At 49.2% G+C, this 13,033-nt stretch overlaps 1 protein-coding gene across 1 annotated transcript; it reads right to left on the bottom strand.

Moving 5' to 3' along the window:
• Positions 1 to 6,170: 6,170 nt before the first annotated feature.
• Positions 6,171 to 9,631, bottom strand: FOS (Fos proto-oncogene, AP-1 transcription factor subunit). Its single transcript, XM_024567756.3, has 4 exons — positions 9,318 to 9,631; positions 8,296 to 8,547; positions 7,746 to 7,853; positions 6,171 to 7,621 (listed from the first exon to the last, which is right to left on the bottom strand). Exons 1-4 carry the CDS (start codon positions 9,456 to 9,458, stop codon positions 6,980 to 6,982), a joined length of 1,143 nt encoding a protein of 380 aa, XP_024423524.2. The 5' UTR covers positions 9,459 to 9,631; the 3' UTR covers positions 6,171 to 6,979.
• Between the last annotated feature and the right edge of the window lie 3,402 nt (positions 9,632 to 13,033).

The following is a 13,033-nucleotide window of genomic DNA, read 5'->3' as shown; positions in this document are numbered from 1 at the left end:
TGTTACAGAAATACAACACTAATCCCTCCTCTTTGCCTGTTCCTGGGCCAGACGTCTCCGACCTCATACACTTGGTGTGCCGCATATGCTGCGTGCACTGCTCAGCCTTCCACCCTAAATGATGAGCTGTGGGCCCCACCAGTGTCTCTCCACACGAGTCACCTGATGTCATCAGAGTTTTAAAGCTGGAAAGGGAGTTTTGCGGTTTTTGAAACCCACTCCTGATTTGGTAGAGGAAACAGCCTCAGGTTAGAGTCTTACCCTAGGTCACAAAGGTACATAGTTGGGGGCAGATTTCAACGTTCTAACAGAGCAGTAAAGCACTTCGAACTTTAAAGTTGAAAAGAGCTGATTTTTCAAAACTCAAATCTGCTATTTTTCAGTTGTGTGAACTTGGTTAACTTATTTAAACTTTCCTAGGTCGTTTTATTGCCTGTAAAATGAGGATCCTAATATCTGCCTCAGGGGGTTGTTGTGAGGGCTGAGAGCATCCATTCAATAAAAATTCTTGTATGTGCCAGGTGCCAGAGGTGAAATGGTGAGCAAAGAGACCATGGTCCCTGGTTTGGCAGTGCCTGTGACGTGCACAGCACAGCCCGGCGCAGAGCAAGCACGTGTAAAATGTTAGCCATGACCAATGTATCCTAGGGCTCCAGCTTCCATCCTAACCACATGCCTCCAGACGAGCTCTATAAATTCACATCATAGAACCTCTATCATGTAATTCCAACTGCCTACATCCCCCCTCCCCAAAATCCCTCAGGCACCACAAGCTCAGCATATCCGACCCAGAACTCACCATCTTGTCCCCCAAACCTGCTGTTCTCCCTGCAGTCCCAAAGTCCTTGGTGGAACCACAAGCCTGTGTGTGTGTTAGGCCTGGTCAACCTGGGAGTGAGCTTAGATTCCTCCCGCTCCCTCACCTCCTGCATCCACTCAATCACCAAGTGCAGACAGCGTTACCCGCTCGCTAATCACCTCTTGTTCCCTCTACATTCCCACCACCACTGCCTTGGTTCAGCCTACGCACAACTGATCTAAACAAATACCAGGCTTTTCATGATGTGGCCACAGTTACCTCTTCTTGACCTACCTCCAGCCTGTGAGGCTGCGATACTGATGCAGATGAAATCAAGTGTACCTATGGAGTGCTCTTTAATTTACAGCTCCCATGCTCTCCTCCCCCGGCCCCACATTTTATAGTCCAGCAAAACCGAGTGCGTTGGTTTATGTGTCTGTCTTTGCATTGCTGTCCCTCTGCTTCCTGGAATTCCTCCACCTCTCACTCGCTCATCTTCACTTTATCCTCATCTGCTTCTCTTCAGCCACCTTTGAAGCCCAGATCAGAGGTCTCTTATTAGAACCCCAGGCAGAGTTCATCACTTCCTCCTTCATTCAAAACCTGCACCTCGTGTTAATTTTCATTGTCGCAGTGTATTATAACGGGTATGTTTGTGTGACTTCCTCCCTCACTAGACCATGCTCTCTTTGAGGACAGGGCTTTGTCTTCCTCACATCTGAATCCAGCACCTGATATATAGTAGGCACCCAGAAGCATTTTGTTGAATGAAATGAAGCCCATCCTTGCTCCAAAGGGTATATATTTTCTCCCCTGAACCCCCCACCTCCCTAAATTATAAAGACGATACCTAATAGCTAATACTTTTGTAATACTTCCGTGTGTCCAGGCACTGCAATTAACACTCTGTACATACTAACCTATTTGGAGCTCACAACAATGCCAAGCGGTAGGTACAATTATTATCCCTTTACAGATGGGGAAACTACAGTTGCCCAAAATCAAGAAGCCCAGGTCCCAAGCTGGTCTGTGCTCTGAATCAGTCTGCTATATTGGATCCAATTCCTCAAATCCAGATTAACTAACCGTATTGTTTTGATAGATTTAGCTGTGGCGACAGTTTCACGACTGACTAAAAAGACTGAAGATGAATCATTGTTTCTGCACACCTGACCACAAATTGCTCCCCAATGTAAATACGGCCGCAACTGAGGCCTGTGCCATCTACCCTTTATGATGAAGGTGATGCCTTTTTCTCCACACCCTTGCACAGGCTCCTTTCCCATGGGTCTTCTTCCAATGTAAGCAGTGGTCAAGCCCCTCTGGGTTCTTATCCTCATTGAACCACACCCAAGCACCATGTCAGTGTAAACTGCAAGTATAAAAAGGCTTATTATTTAACAAGAGTAGATGGCCATAAGGCCAGGCAGCCTTCTTGGAACAGGGGCCAGAGCCTTTTCTGTTCTTTGGCCTCTTGGGCAGCTGAACAATGCTTCTTGGGCAAAAAAAAAAAAGCCAGCTTAGTTTAGTCCATGAGTGGGTGTGTGGAACCACTGAAATGAATTGCATTGCAACAAAGCTTCTGTGGCTTTTTCCTTTGTGCAAAGGAAGTGGAAATCTATCCAGCCAGCACCCTTCAGGGATTTTGAACTGACTCATTAGGAGTCAATACGCCTTATACCCACCTGCTTCTCTTCAGGTCTGGGCGTATTCTTGGAAAGTGATGATTATGATGGTAATGACATCGATATTGATAATGGTAGTGATAGTAGCTAACCCTTACTGTTCCATTCTAACACACACTAAATTTTAAGGTGTATCATTTCACACACCAATTGCTAAGAATCAATGAATTCAAATGGATTAGTGTGACTGTCTGAAACTTTCCTATCAATAAAATTGAAAAAAAATGTGTTCGTTTTTTTGAAGATGAATACACCTATACTTATATATGCCTCCATTCTTCAGTTGAAATTTCTTTAAAAAGGAAAAGAAAACATAGGTTAAGTGTTGCAGGTATGATATGGGCTGTGAAAAAACAAAGCAGGATAATGGAATAAGAGTCATGGAGATTCTTTACGTATGTGCCGAAGTTGTTTCTCTAGAGAGAAAGACTGGGGAAGCCCTCTTGGAAGGGATGTCCTTTGAGCTGACTCCTGAATGATAGGAAGGAGCCAACTCCAGCAAAAGAGGCCCAGGCAGAGGGACAGCAAGTGCAAAGGCCCTACGACAGCAGCTGGTACACTGTGTATGTGTCCGGAATGGGAGGAAGGACTGAGCGGAGTGCCTGTAGGAGAGAAGGACCGGAGATGGAGTTGGAGAGGAGGCAGGAGTCGGCTCCTTCATGTTTATAGCCAACGGCACAGCATTCCAGTGATGCTTATGTCTCCTTTATATTTTGAGAAATTTTATTATTCTGTTTGGATTAAATCTCATATACAGTTAAAGATTGATTTTTTGTTTGTTTACATTTATTCTTATTTGAAAAACATTGAAACTTCAGATGATTTCCTTAGAGGAATCATCTGAAAACATTTACTTTGCCTCAGTCTCTTCTTTGTCCATTAATTAAAGATAGCCTAGTTGACTTACTTTTATTCACATGTGGAAAGTTACTATTGATACAAAATTACTGTCATTAAGACCAACTGTTAAATGCTGCCCTTTAATTTTGATAATTACACAAGGAAGAGGCAGGGATATGCGAAGATGATGTAGATGCTACAATCCACTGTTATATAGAGATAAATATTTTGTTTCTTCTCTCCTTTTTCCATCTAAAATTAGTTTGGAGCTGGAAGCACAATGGCTGTGCATTCACTCTGAAATGGAATCGGCAGAGGTGATCCAGGGGAGGCAGTTAAGGAATTCCAGGAGCCAAGATGGAAATGGCGTATGTGTTTAAAGCCAGACATAATATCATAACTGGGCCTTGAATAGGACAATTGAGAGACTACGTGAGGAATATATTTCTGTTTATGGAAATGTATTCCTGGCAGATATTCATTAATCCCATACTTTGTGCCCGTCACTGAGATAAGTCTGGGGATCCATCAGTGAGCTAAACTAGACCCCCGTAAGGAATCCCCGTAAGGAATTGACCCTTTCCAATCCTTGTTCCCATCCCCTGCTCTTACATGTATCTCTTTTGTATCAGCGTTGAATGATAGTGCCCTGAGATAGTTGTTTTGTTGAAACCAGTATAAGGCCATATCTTGTGGGTAGGGAGCTGAGTCTTTCTCGAAAGGAAACTGATATTCTCCAGGTCCCTCATCCATGGAACTTGTGGACTCGGGAGTCAGGAAAGGAGGGTTTGTAAGGAGCCCTTTAGCTGGAAAGAGAGGGAATTCTTTTCTTCTCTTGATCCCATGAGCATGGTTGGCAGGGAGCTTGGTGGAATGTGCACCTTGTGGGGGACCCTGTAACAGGCCCCCGAGAAGCCTATGACAGAGCTTCCCTGTGTGCAGGTCCTCTCCCTGGGCTTCAGTGCAGTCCTGTTGGTGGAGCAGCCTGGTCTCAGCTGGGCTACAGTTACTGGAGGAAGGGTCTGTGTCCAGACCTAGGCCAGTGCTGTCAAATGAGAAGCATGGGGCTTACAGAGGTCATGGGTCAGGTCCCCAGGAGCAGTTCAGTGTCCGTGCTAGAGGTCTAGCCTCCCTTTCATCCATCTGGGAAGTTTTCCGTGGGCGGTTATTATTGCACATGTAAGGGAGCCAGCTGGCTTCTTTACAGGGTGAACCACTTTGTTATTTCAGATCTTGGTGTTAGTTACAGTATAGCAATTCTGTATTTAGTTTAGGTCATATTGAAAGGCTACAGAAAATTTACCCTCTGAACAGCAAACAGGGAGTCTAATGCCACTTTCACTATTGCCAGACAGGCAAAAATATTATGCAAGTGGTGTGCGGTATACCAGTGCTCTTACGAACCAAAGGAAATGGCTTTCGAATGCTAATTATTCGAAAAGCGAGTGAGAACATCAACCTCAATAGAATTGTCATTTTATTATTTTTTTTATTTATTATCCTTTTTAACCCTCACCCATTGCTTCTTAGAGAGAGGAAAGGAGGGAGAGAAACATCGACATGAGAGAAGCATCCATTGGTTGTCTCCTGTACATGACTGGACCAGGAACTGAATCCACAACCTTTTGGTTATGGGACAATGCCCCCATCAACCGAGCCACACCGGCCAGGGCGGAATTGTCATTTTGAATTAAAACTTTCAGTTTGACTGAGCGTGACGCCCTATAACCACCCAGTGATTTTCATTATCACCAAAGCATTAGAAGGCTGGCACTGAAGCTGCTCTTCACCTAGCACATGTGCAGACGTGGTCTCTGGCCTCCAAGCTGGGGCCTCCACGCCACCTGAGCACAGGGCAGGAAGGGCACCATCTGCTTTCCTGGTGGTTTGCACTTGTGCATGTAAGTGTCCCATTTCCAGAGGTGTCCCAGGCAAAGGTCATGTTCTTCTTTAAGATGATAAAGTTTCTACATTAAAGCTTATTCAGAGTCATGTTGACTTCTGATTGAGCTATTATGTAACTTTTTATTTACCAAATGATCAACCATTATTTGTACAGTTTGAGATCACTTTGAAATTCTCAGAGCCAACTTCCCTGCCCCCGCCCCCGCCCCATGTAAGCTAAATGTCAGGCATGTGATGTTAAAGATATTTTTTAAAGTACAACGTATTTCTTACTAAGAGATAGGACAATATTCCTCCTCTCTTTCTAAAAATAAAAATAATTCCACTGATGTGTGTATATTAGAGGTAATGACTGAAAAGGTTGTGGGTTTTTTCCCTAATCAAGTTAAAACCTTTTCAACCAAAAATTAAGAGATAGTTCTGCATCGTGGATAAGATTCCAATCCCAAAAGTGAGACATGGAGAAAGTCATTCATACTAACCATTCCTCAGTTTGCTCACCTTAAAGGTAAGAGGATACCCTTCACATGATTTTGTGGGAATAAAAAGTTAAAGTCATTTGTGAAAAGCTTAATTCTATTTGCTAAAAGGATTCCTTTAAGGTCAAGACAATTAAATTTAATGTTAGCACAACTGGATTTAAATATTCACCCCTTTGACTTTCAAAATAGAAAAAGAAGCAGGAAGACCTGTTCCCACAGAAGCTACTCAGAGCAGATGCCCACCCTCAGAAACCATAAGCAGAGAATCTTAGGAATGCACCATGAAGACTTGTATTTATAAACTTTCCAACATCAGCTCTAGAGTTCCCTTCTCCTCTCCGATAAGGGATCGAACCAGAGGGTGTGTCCCCCTCCAGGAGCGAGGCTTCCTGACAAACTGGTCTCCAACACCTTTCTGAATCTCACCAAACTACCCAGACAAGAAGAGCACAAGGCTGGTCGCATTCAACTTAAATGGTTTTATTGACAATGTCTTTGAACAATAAGCAAACAATGCTTAAATTTTTCATTCAAATTCACTTTGCACATGTCAAAAGACCTCAAGGTAGAAAAAAATAAAATAAAAATATAAATATCTGAGAATCCATCTTAATAAATAAATTAAAAACACAATAAAACGTTTTCATGGAAAACTGTTAATGTCAGAACAATCATTCCACCTCAACAATGCATGATCAGTAACATGACGATGAACATTGATGTTGGAGAAAAACTACAGTACATGGATATAGCTATTTATTTCTCTATCTACTAGAAAATAAATTCATATCTTTTCTTAGTTTAATATTGGTCATTGCTAATCAGAACACACTATTGCCAGGAACACAGTAGTTATTGTGAAAATCAGCTGCACTAGATACAATTTGAAAATATCCAGCACCAGGTTAATTCCAATAATGAACCCAATAGATTAGTTAATGCTATGAGAAGACTAAAGAGAAAGAGAAAAGAGACGCAGACCCAGGCCTGGCTCAACATGCTACTAACTACCAGCTCTCAGATGTGTCACGGGGAACAATACACACTCCATGCGTTTTGCTACATCTCTGGAAGAGGTAAAGACTTGAGTCCACACGTGGATGCTTTCAAGTCCTTCGAGGCCCACAGCCTGGTGTGTTTCACGCACAGATAACATCCTCCCTAGGTCTACAGGAACCCTCGAGGGAAGATGTGTTTCTCCTCTTTGTAATGCACCAGCTCAGGGCAGTGGCACTGGTGTGTGCCTGCTGCCTCCCTTCCCTGCCTGCTCACAGGGCCAGCAGCGTGGGTGAGCTGAGCGAGTCAGAGGAGGGCTCGTTGCTGCTGCTGCCCTTGCGGTGGGCAGCCGCACAGCTGGGGAAGGAGTCAGCCTCTGGGTAGGTGAAGACAAAGGAAGACGTGTAAGTAGTGCAGCTGGGAGTACAGGTAACCACCGGGGTGCATAGGGGCTCCAGCTCTGTGGCCATGGACGCCATCCCCAGGGAGCCACTGTGCAGGGGCTCCCAGTCTGCTGGATAGAAGGAACCAGACAGGTCCATGTCTGGCACAGAGCGGGCGGTCTCCGAGCCGCTGGGCCTGGCCGATGCTGGGAACAGGAAGTCATCAAAGGGCTCAGCCTTCAGCTCCATGTTGCTCATGTTTTTGATGGGCTCCACTGAGGGCTTGGGCTCAGGGTCGTTGAGGAGGGGCAGGGCAAAGGCCTCCTCAGACTCAGGGGTGGCATCCTCGGGCAGGCCTCCGCTCAGATCAAGGGAAGCCACAGACATCTCTTCTGGGAAGCCCAGGTCATCAGGGATCTTGCAGGCAGGTCGGTGAGCTGCCAGGATGAACTCTAGTTTTTCCTTCTCCTTCAGCAGGTTGGCAATCTCAGTCTGCAAAGCAGACTTCTCGTCTTCTAGTTGGTCTGTCTCCTGTGTACAGAGGGATAAAGCAAAGCATAAGACACAGCCTTGCTCAAGGACACTGGTCCCTTATGCCCAATCTCCAACTTTGCCCTTAAGTTTTAAACCGGAGTGACCCGCACAATCTACCCACCGCTTGGAGTGTGTCAGTCAGCTCCCTCCTCCGGTTTCGGCATTTGGCTGCAGCCATCTTATTCCTTTCCCTTCGGATTCTCCTTTTCTCTTCTTCTTCTGGGGACAACTGGAAGAAAAAAGACCAACAGTCAGGAACAGCGTCTGCCACCAGCTCCACTCACTCGCCCCAGTGAAACTGGCTCCTGCAGCTTCCCAGCTTCCCAGCACCTCGTCTTTGAAGCCATTTCTCTCTAACCTGCAGTTGCAGGCTGGGTGTGACTTGCATGTCAAATAAGAGGCTCAGCAAGACAATGCATAACAGCCCAGTGTCAAAGCATGAGACAGGGACCTCTTAGGGAAGAAACTATTAGCTTGGGGTGGGACAATCGGAGTCTGACTCCAGATGGAAAGGGCTTGGAGCCAGAGTTCCCCGTTCAGGATGGGCAGTCAGTTCCATCAGTGACCTCACCCTACCCACTGTGCCCTCCCCGTCTACACCGATGCTAACACCCCTGGCCACCCCCGTCTCCCGCCCCCACGCCCAGCACACGAGGTGCCGAAAAACTCACCTGTTCCACCTTGCCCCTCCTGCCAATGCTCTGAGCTCTGCTTCCTGTCATGGTCTTCACGACTCCCCCCCTGGAGTAAGCCCCAGCCGGGGGGGTGGGGACTCCATAGGGGTGGGGGGCCCTGGTCTGGGATGGAGCCACGGAGGAGACCAGGGCGGGCTGCACGAGCCACTGCAGGTCCGGGCTGGTGGAGATGGCAGTCACAGTTGGGATGAAGTTGGCACTGGAGACGGCCAGATCTGTGCAAAAGTCCTAGAACGAAAAAGAAAGGGGAAGTTGACGTGAGCAAGCAGATTCGGGATACAGGTGAGGTGAGCCGAGCTCCCAGGGCCGCATGCAGCAGGGAGAGGAGGAGAAACGGTCCTGCCGGGGCCTGCTCGTGTCTTTTTATATTCCCCTTTTTATATTCCCTGACGAAAGGTCTCCCTCTTTCCGCCAAGAATTCCGGCGCGCAGTGCCTTTCTCCTCCATCCCGCTGCTGCGTTCCCGTTATCCCTTCGGCATCACTGGCTTGAAAGGGGGTTTGTTATAAATATCCCTGACGTCTGCGCTGACGCAGGCGCCGCTCCGGAGTCTCCTGAATGAACTCGCTTTTTATCAATGAAACTGCCTTACACACCCGCTTGCTTCGCCCTCCTCCCCCAGCCTCTGCTCCAGGCTGCCAAAGGAGGGGGGATTGCCCCTTCTGGCCGCCTCCCTGGAGGAGCCAGTGTCTCGTTAGCGAGTCTTTGCTGGGGACACTTTTGCCCCAGCTAGTGCCAGAGACCAGTCAGAGAGCGCGGGCCGAGGGCAGATCAAAAGGAGCCTGCAGCTGGAGAGGAGAGCCAACTCTTACTCTGACCAGCGCGTGTGCGCTCCCAACAAGGCTCAGGCTCCCGGAATGGGGCTGCTGCGGCCGGGGCAGCCTCCACCCCCCCCGCCGAAAAGGGGTACCTGACCGGCCTCCCTGAGCGTCCCATCCGGGACTCCCTCCCCGGTGACCCCGAGTCCCCGACCTCGAGGAGGCGCGCAGCCAGCCTTACCTGCGCATTGACAGGAGAGCCCATGCTGGAGAAGGAGTCGGCAGGTGAGTGGTAGTAGGAAAGACTGTCCCCGGCCGGGGAGGCGCTACTACAGCGGGAGGAGGATGCCTCGTAGTCGGCGTTGAAGCTTGAGAACATCATGGTCACCGTTAGTTCAAGCCGGGGCGCAAGGCTGAGGGGCAGAGGCAGGTAGGAGCTGAGGGGCAGAGCTGGGTAGGAGCGCGGTCACTGTGTTTTCGCTGCGCTGCTGCTGGCTCAGTCTCTGCTCCTCGTCTGCAGATGCGGTTAGAGTACGAGGAGAGGCAGCCACCGTTTTTATCAGCAGTCATGAATGAGTCAATGACGTCAGGCGCAACCATTGCGGGCCGGAGGGGTGGCGCCCGAGCCTGGAGACCTCTGCTGCCTCCTGGCTGCCTCCGCCTTCCTCGCAGCTCCCGAGTGGGCCCCCAGTCTTGTTGCATTTCCTTATATTGTAAATGTTTAGAAGTCTGGGTCTCAGGGGTCCCCTAGACCCCCTAGGATTAGGGACAATGAGGACGGCTCCCCCCACAGGGCCGCAGGGACAGGCCGTGGAAACCTGCTGACGCAGATGTCCTAATATGGACATCCTGTGAAGAGGGAGGAGGAATTGACGGGAACTGCTAGCCTGCTGCAGCCAACAACTAGGGTGCAGCGCGGGGGGAGGAGGGGCCGCAGCCGGGGGAGGGGAGGCGGGAAAGGCGCAGAATGCGAGCGAACATTCTCACCTGGGTCAATGCGGACCCTTGTTCCCCGGTGGGGGATGGGGTGGGGACGCGTTTTTACCAGAAATCCGTAACCAAGGAGCTGTCTGAGTGTAGGAAAAAGGTGTAGGTGAAACAAGTATAAAGCCTTCAGGGCTTAAACCTCGGCCCGCGAAAGAGTGCGCCTTCACCCCCAGTCCCAAATTTTGTGCAGACTGTGGAGCGACCCTCACCCCCTTGCCTCAAGCCCCCGGGCTTGAGCAACACTAGGACTGTTACTGAGTTTGGAAGCAAAACGTCGGGAGGTCCAAAACAAGAGGATAACTGACTTTCTGCGATGCTAGGTATTTTAATTTTACTTTTTTTGTTTTTAAGGGAAAAGGCGCATTTCCCCCCTTCAGTCATATAAGTGTATATTGGTGTTACTGTCAAAGCCCCGAGACACTAGACAATAAACATTGTGCAGAACCTCCATGGCCAGGATGTCTGAAAAGTGTTAAATTCCCAGGTTTGGGGGCCCGGGGCGTGGGGTGGGGATGGGGGTGTTATGTGGACAGAGTCGTCAGTTCGGGGTAACGAGTGGAGTGGGCTGTTGGGGGAGCGCAAGTCTGAGCGGGGAAAGTGGGGGTGATTCGGTCCCCCAGGAAGCTGGGCTTACAGGGAGCCCGCAGCGGGTGATTTTCCAGCGGGGACTTGGAAGGGGGAGGACTGAGGCCGCTGCAAGGACCCCGACCAGCAGCGCCCAGGCAGGAGACCTTAGCAACTGGGACTTCTGGCGCGGCTCGGAGGCCGGGAAAACAGAGCTTTGGAGCGGCAAGGTGCTCGGGAGTGCGCTGCGCCCCCAGACGCCCCCAGCCTCCTGCTCCGCTGCAAAGGACAGCCAGGGTCACATTGCCCTGGCTCGGTCCCAGCGCAGGCCACCTTTGAGGAGTGAAGCCGCAGGTACCCGCAAGATCCTTGTATCCTTCTCCTGACTGCCCCTCTCCACCCCGCACCCGGCAGAGGGGGTGGGGCTGGGGTTCACGGCGGGCACTGGAAGCTTGCAGAGGGCCAGAAGGGATTAGGGTAGCGGGCGGATCCTTCGCGACGCAATGGGAGTGGGACCGCGGACCTGCCTCCCGCCACCGCACCCCGGAGCCAGGCTATCCTGCTATAGATAGTAACAGGGAAGCGGCTGTTTACAGCAACACTGCACCGCCAGGGCCGTCTCCTGGCGACGCCGCGCGACCCGGCGCGCCGTTGGCCAGGCTAGGCCACCCTCCCTCCTGGCTCCCCAGGGACCTTGGCCTCCCAGGCCCGGCTGCTGCCACTCCCGCCGCCTGACATCATCCGCTGGGTACAGGGGGCTGAGCGCGGCTCGCGCGCGGCTGTGCGCTAACCTCCATTCTTAGAGATGTGAGCCCGGCGGGAGCACGGAGGGCAGGGAGGCGGGGATTCGTGGAACTGGGCCACTTGCTATTTTTGCATTCCCAGTCACAGGCAGAGGTGAAAACAGAATTTCATCATTGTATGTCACTGGTTTGTGTTGGTGGGAATTTAGGCGTTTCTTTTCGCACTTAAAAAAAGGGAGAGAAAAAGAAAAACATAATATATAAACAGTCTTTTGGAGCTGCTCTGAATCCTAAAGCGAATCTGCGGCCTTCGGTTCTCCTAATTCTATCATCTGTCAGCCTATTTCACTATCTTTGCTTATTAAATTTTCAAAAAAAAAAAAAAAAGGTTATGAAGGCAAACCCATCTCTCCTAATTAGTTTTAGACAAAGTAGGTCAAGCTTTGAATTCCTGGGTCTGGACTTCCATTCCATTCATTCCTAACTGGATCTCAGGCCTCTGGGAGAGAAAACCTAGAATGATTTCATTTACTTCCCTCCAGAGTCTTGAATCAGCTCAAGCCAACACCTAAAGGATGTGTCAAAATTTTATATCCAGGATTTACCTCATCTGTGACATCCTGCCTATGCCAACAACAAAGGAAAAGTATCTTTGGATAAATATGTCTCCTCTGGATAGCTGAGCTCTTTCCTTCTTGGCACTCTTATGAGCAGAGAATTGGAAACAATAAATTCATCCTCTGAAAAGGACCATGAATTCATTCATTCTTCTCTGAGAGCCTGTGGTGGGGCACCGTGCTGGGGACTGGCAGTTGCTGAAATGAGCAAGGTGAATCTGTTCTTACCCTCAGAGGGATTCCGGGCTCCTAGAGAAGACCAGCAAATCAACAGAAAATTGCAGAGCAGCAGTAAGCAGTCTGTTTGACAGCGTGAAGGTCATGGTGCCATGGAGCGCGGAAGAGGGTGTGGAGACAGGTATCAGAGGGAGTGAGTGACCGCAACACACAGATGCATCCACTGTCCTCTGGGAAACAACATGATAAAGATGGAAATGCCAGGGCACATAGGGAAGCAAGTGCTTAACCCCAAGCAGTCATATCAGCTGATACAATCCCAAGCTCCCTCTCCTGCCCCACTCACTCAGCCTACTCATGCTATCCGTTGCCAGACTGCAAAATCACAATTTTAATATGGAGCTCACATGATGTAGCCTTAAAGTAAAGAGAAATCAGAACCAACACATGAAATTCCCTTTGCCATTTGCCAAGGTCAGGGTGACTTTGAGACAGATGTGTGTGTGCCTCTGTGAGCACCACGCTGCCTTCCAGCACAGCAGGGTTTCCCTGTTCTGGACAAGCCTGAGCATATAAAACCAAAACTGACATAGTTTGTGGTTGTCTGTGTGCCGAGTTCCTCCTATTTAGGGATCCAAAAGTGACAAGGAAGGTAGAATCCCACATCTGATTTTAACCCAGATTGAAATCAAATTCATTTCTTCATAGCAGTTGCTGCTTATCAGATAGAGACGTTTGCTCCTTTGCACTTCTCTGGCATCTCAACTCAGAGACCCGACCCGCATCGAACATGGGTCCCATAACTCTGGAAGTCCACGCACATTGTTTGGCCTGGTGTTGTTGCAACATTAAGTGAAAGGCTGCTGTCT

Source organism: Desmodus rotundus, chromosome 7, assembly GCF_022682495.2.
Source record: "Desmodus rotundus isolate HL8 chromosome 7, HLdesRot8A.1, whole genome shotgun sequence".
Taxonomy (NCBI): Eukaryota; Metazoa; Chordata; class Mammalia; order Chiroptera; family Phyllostomidae; genus Desmodus; species Desmodus rotundus.
This window is presented reverse-complemented; position numbering and strand designations above follow the sequence as displayed.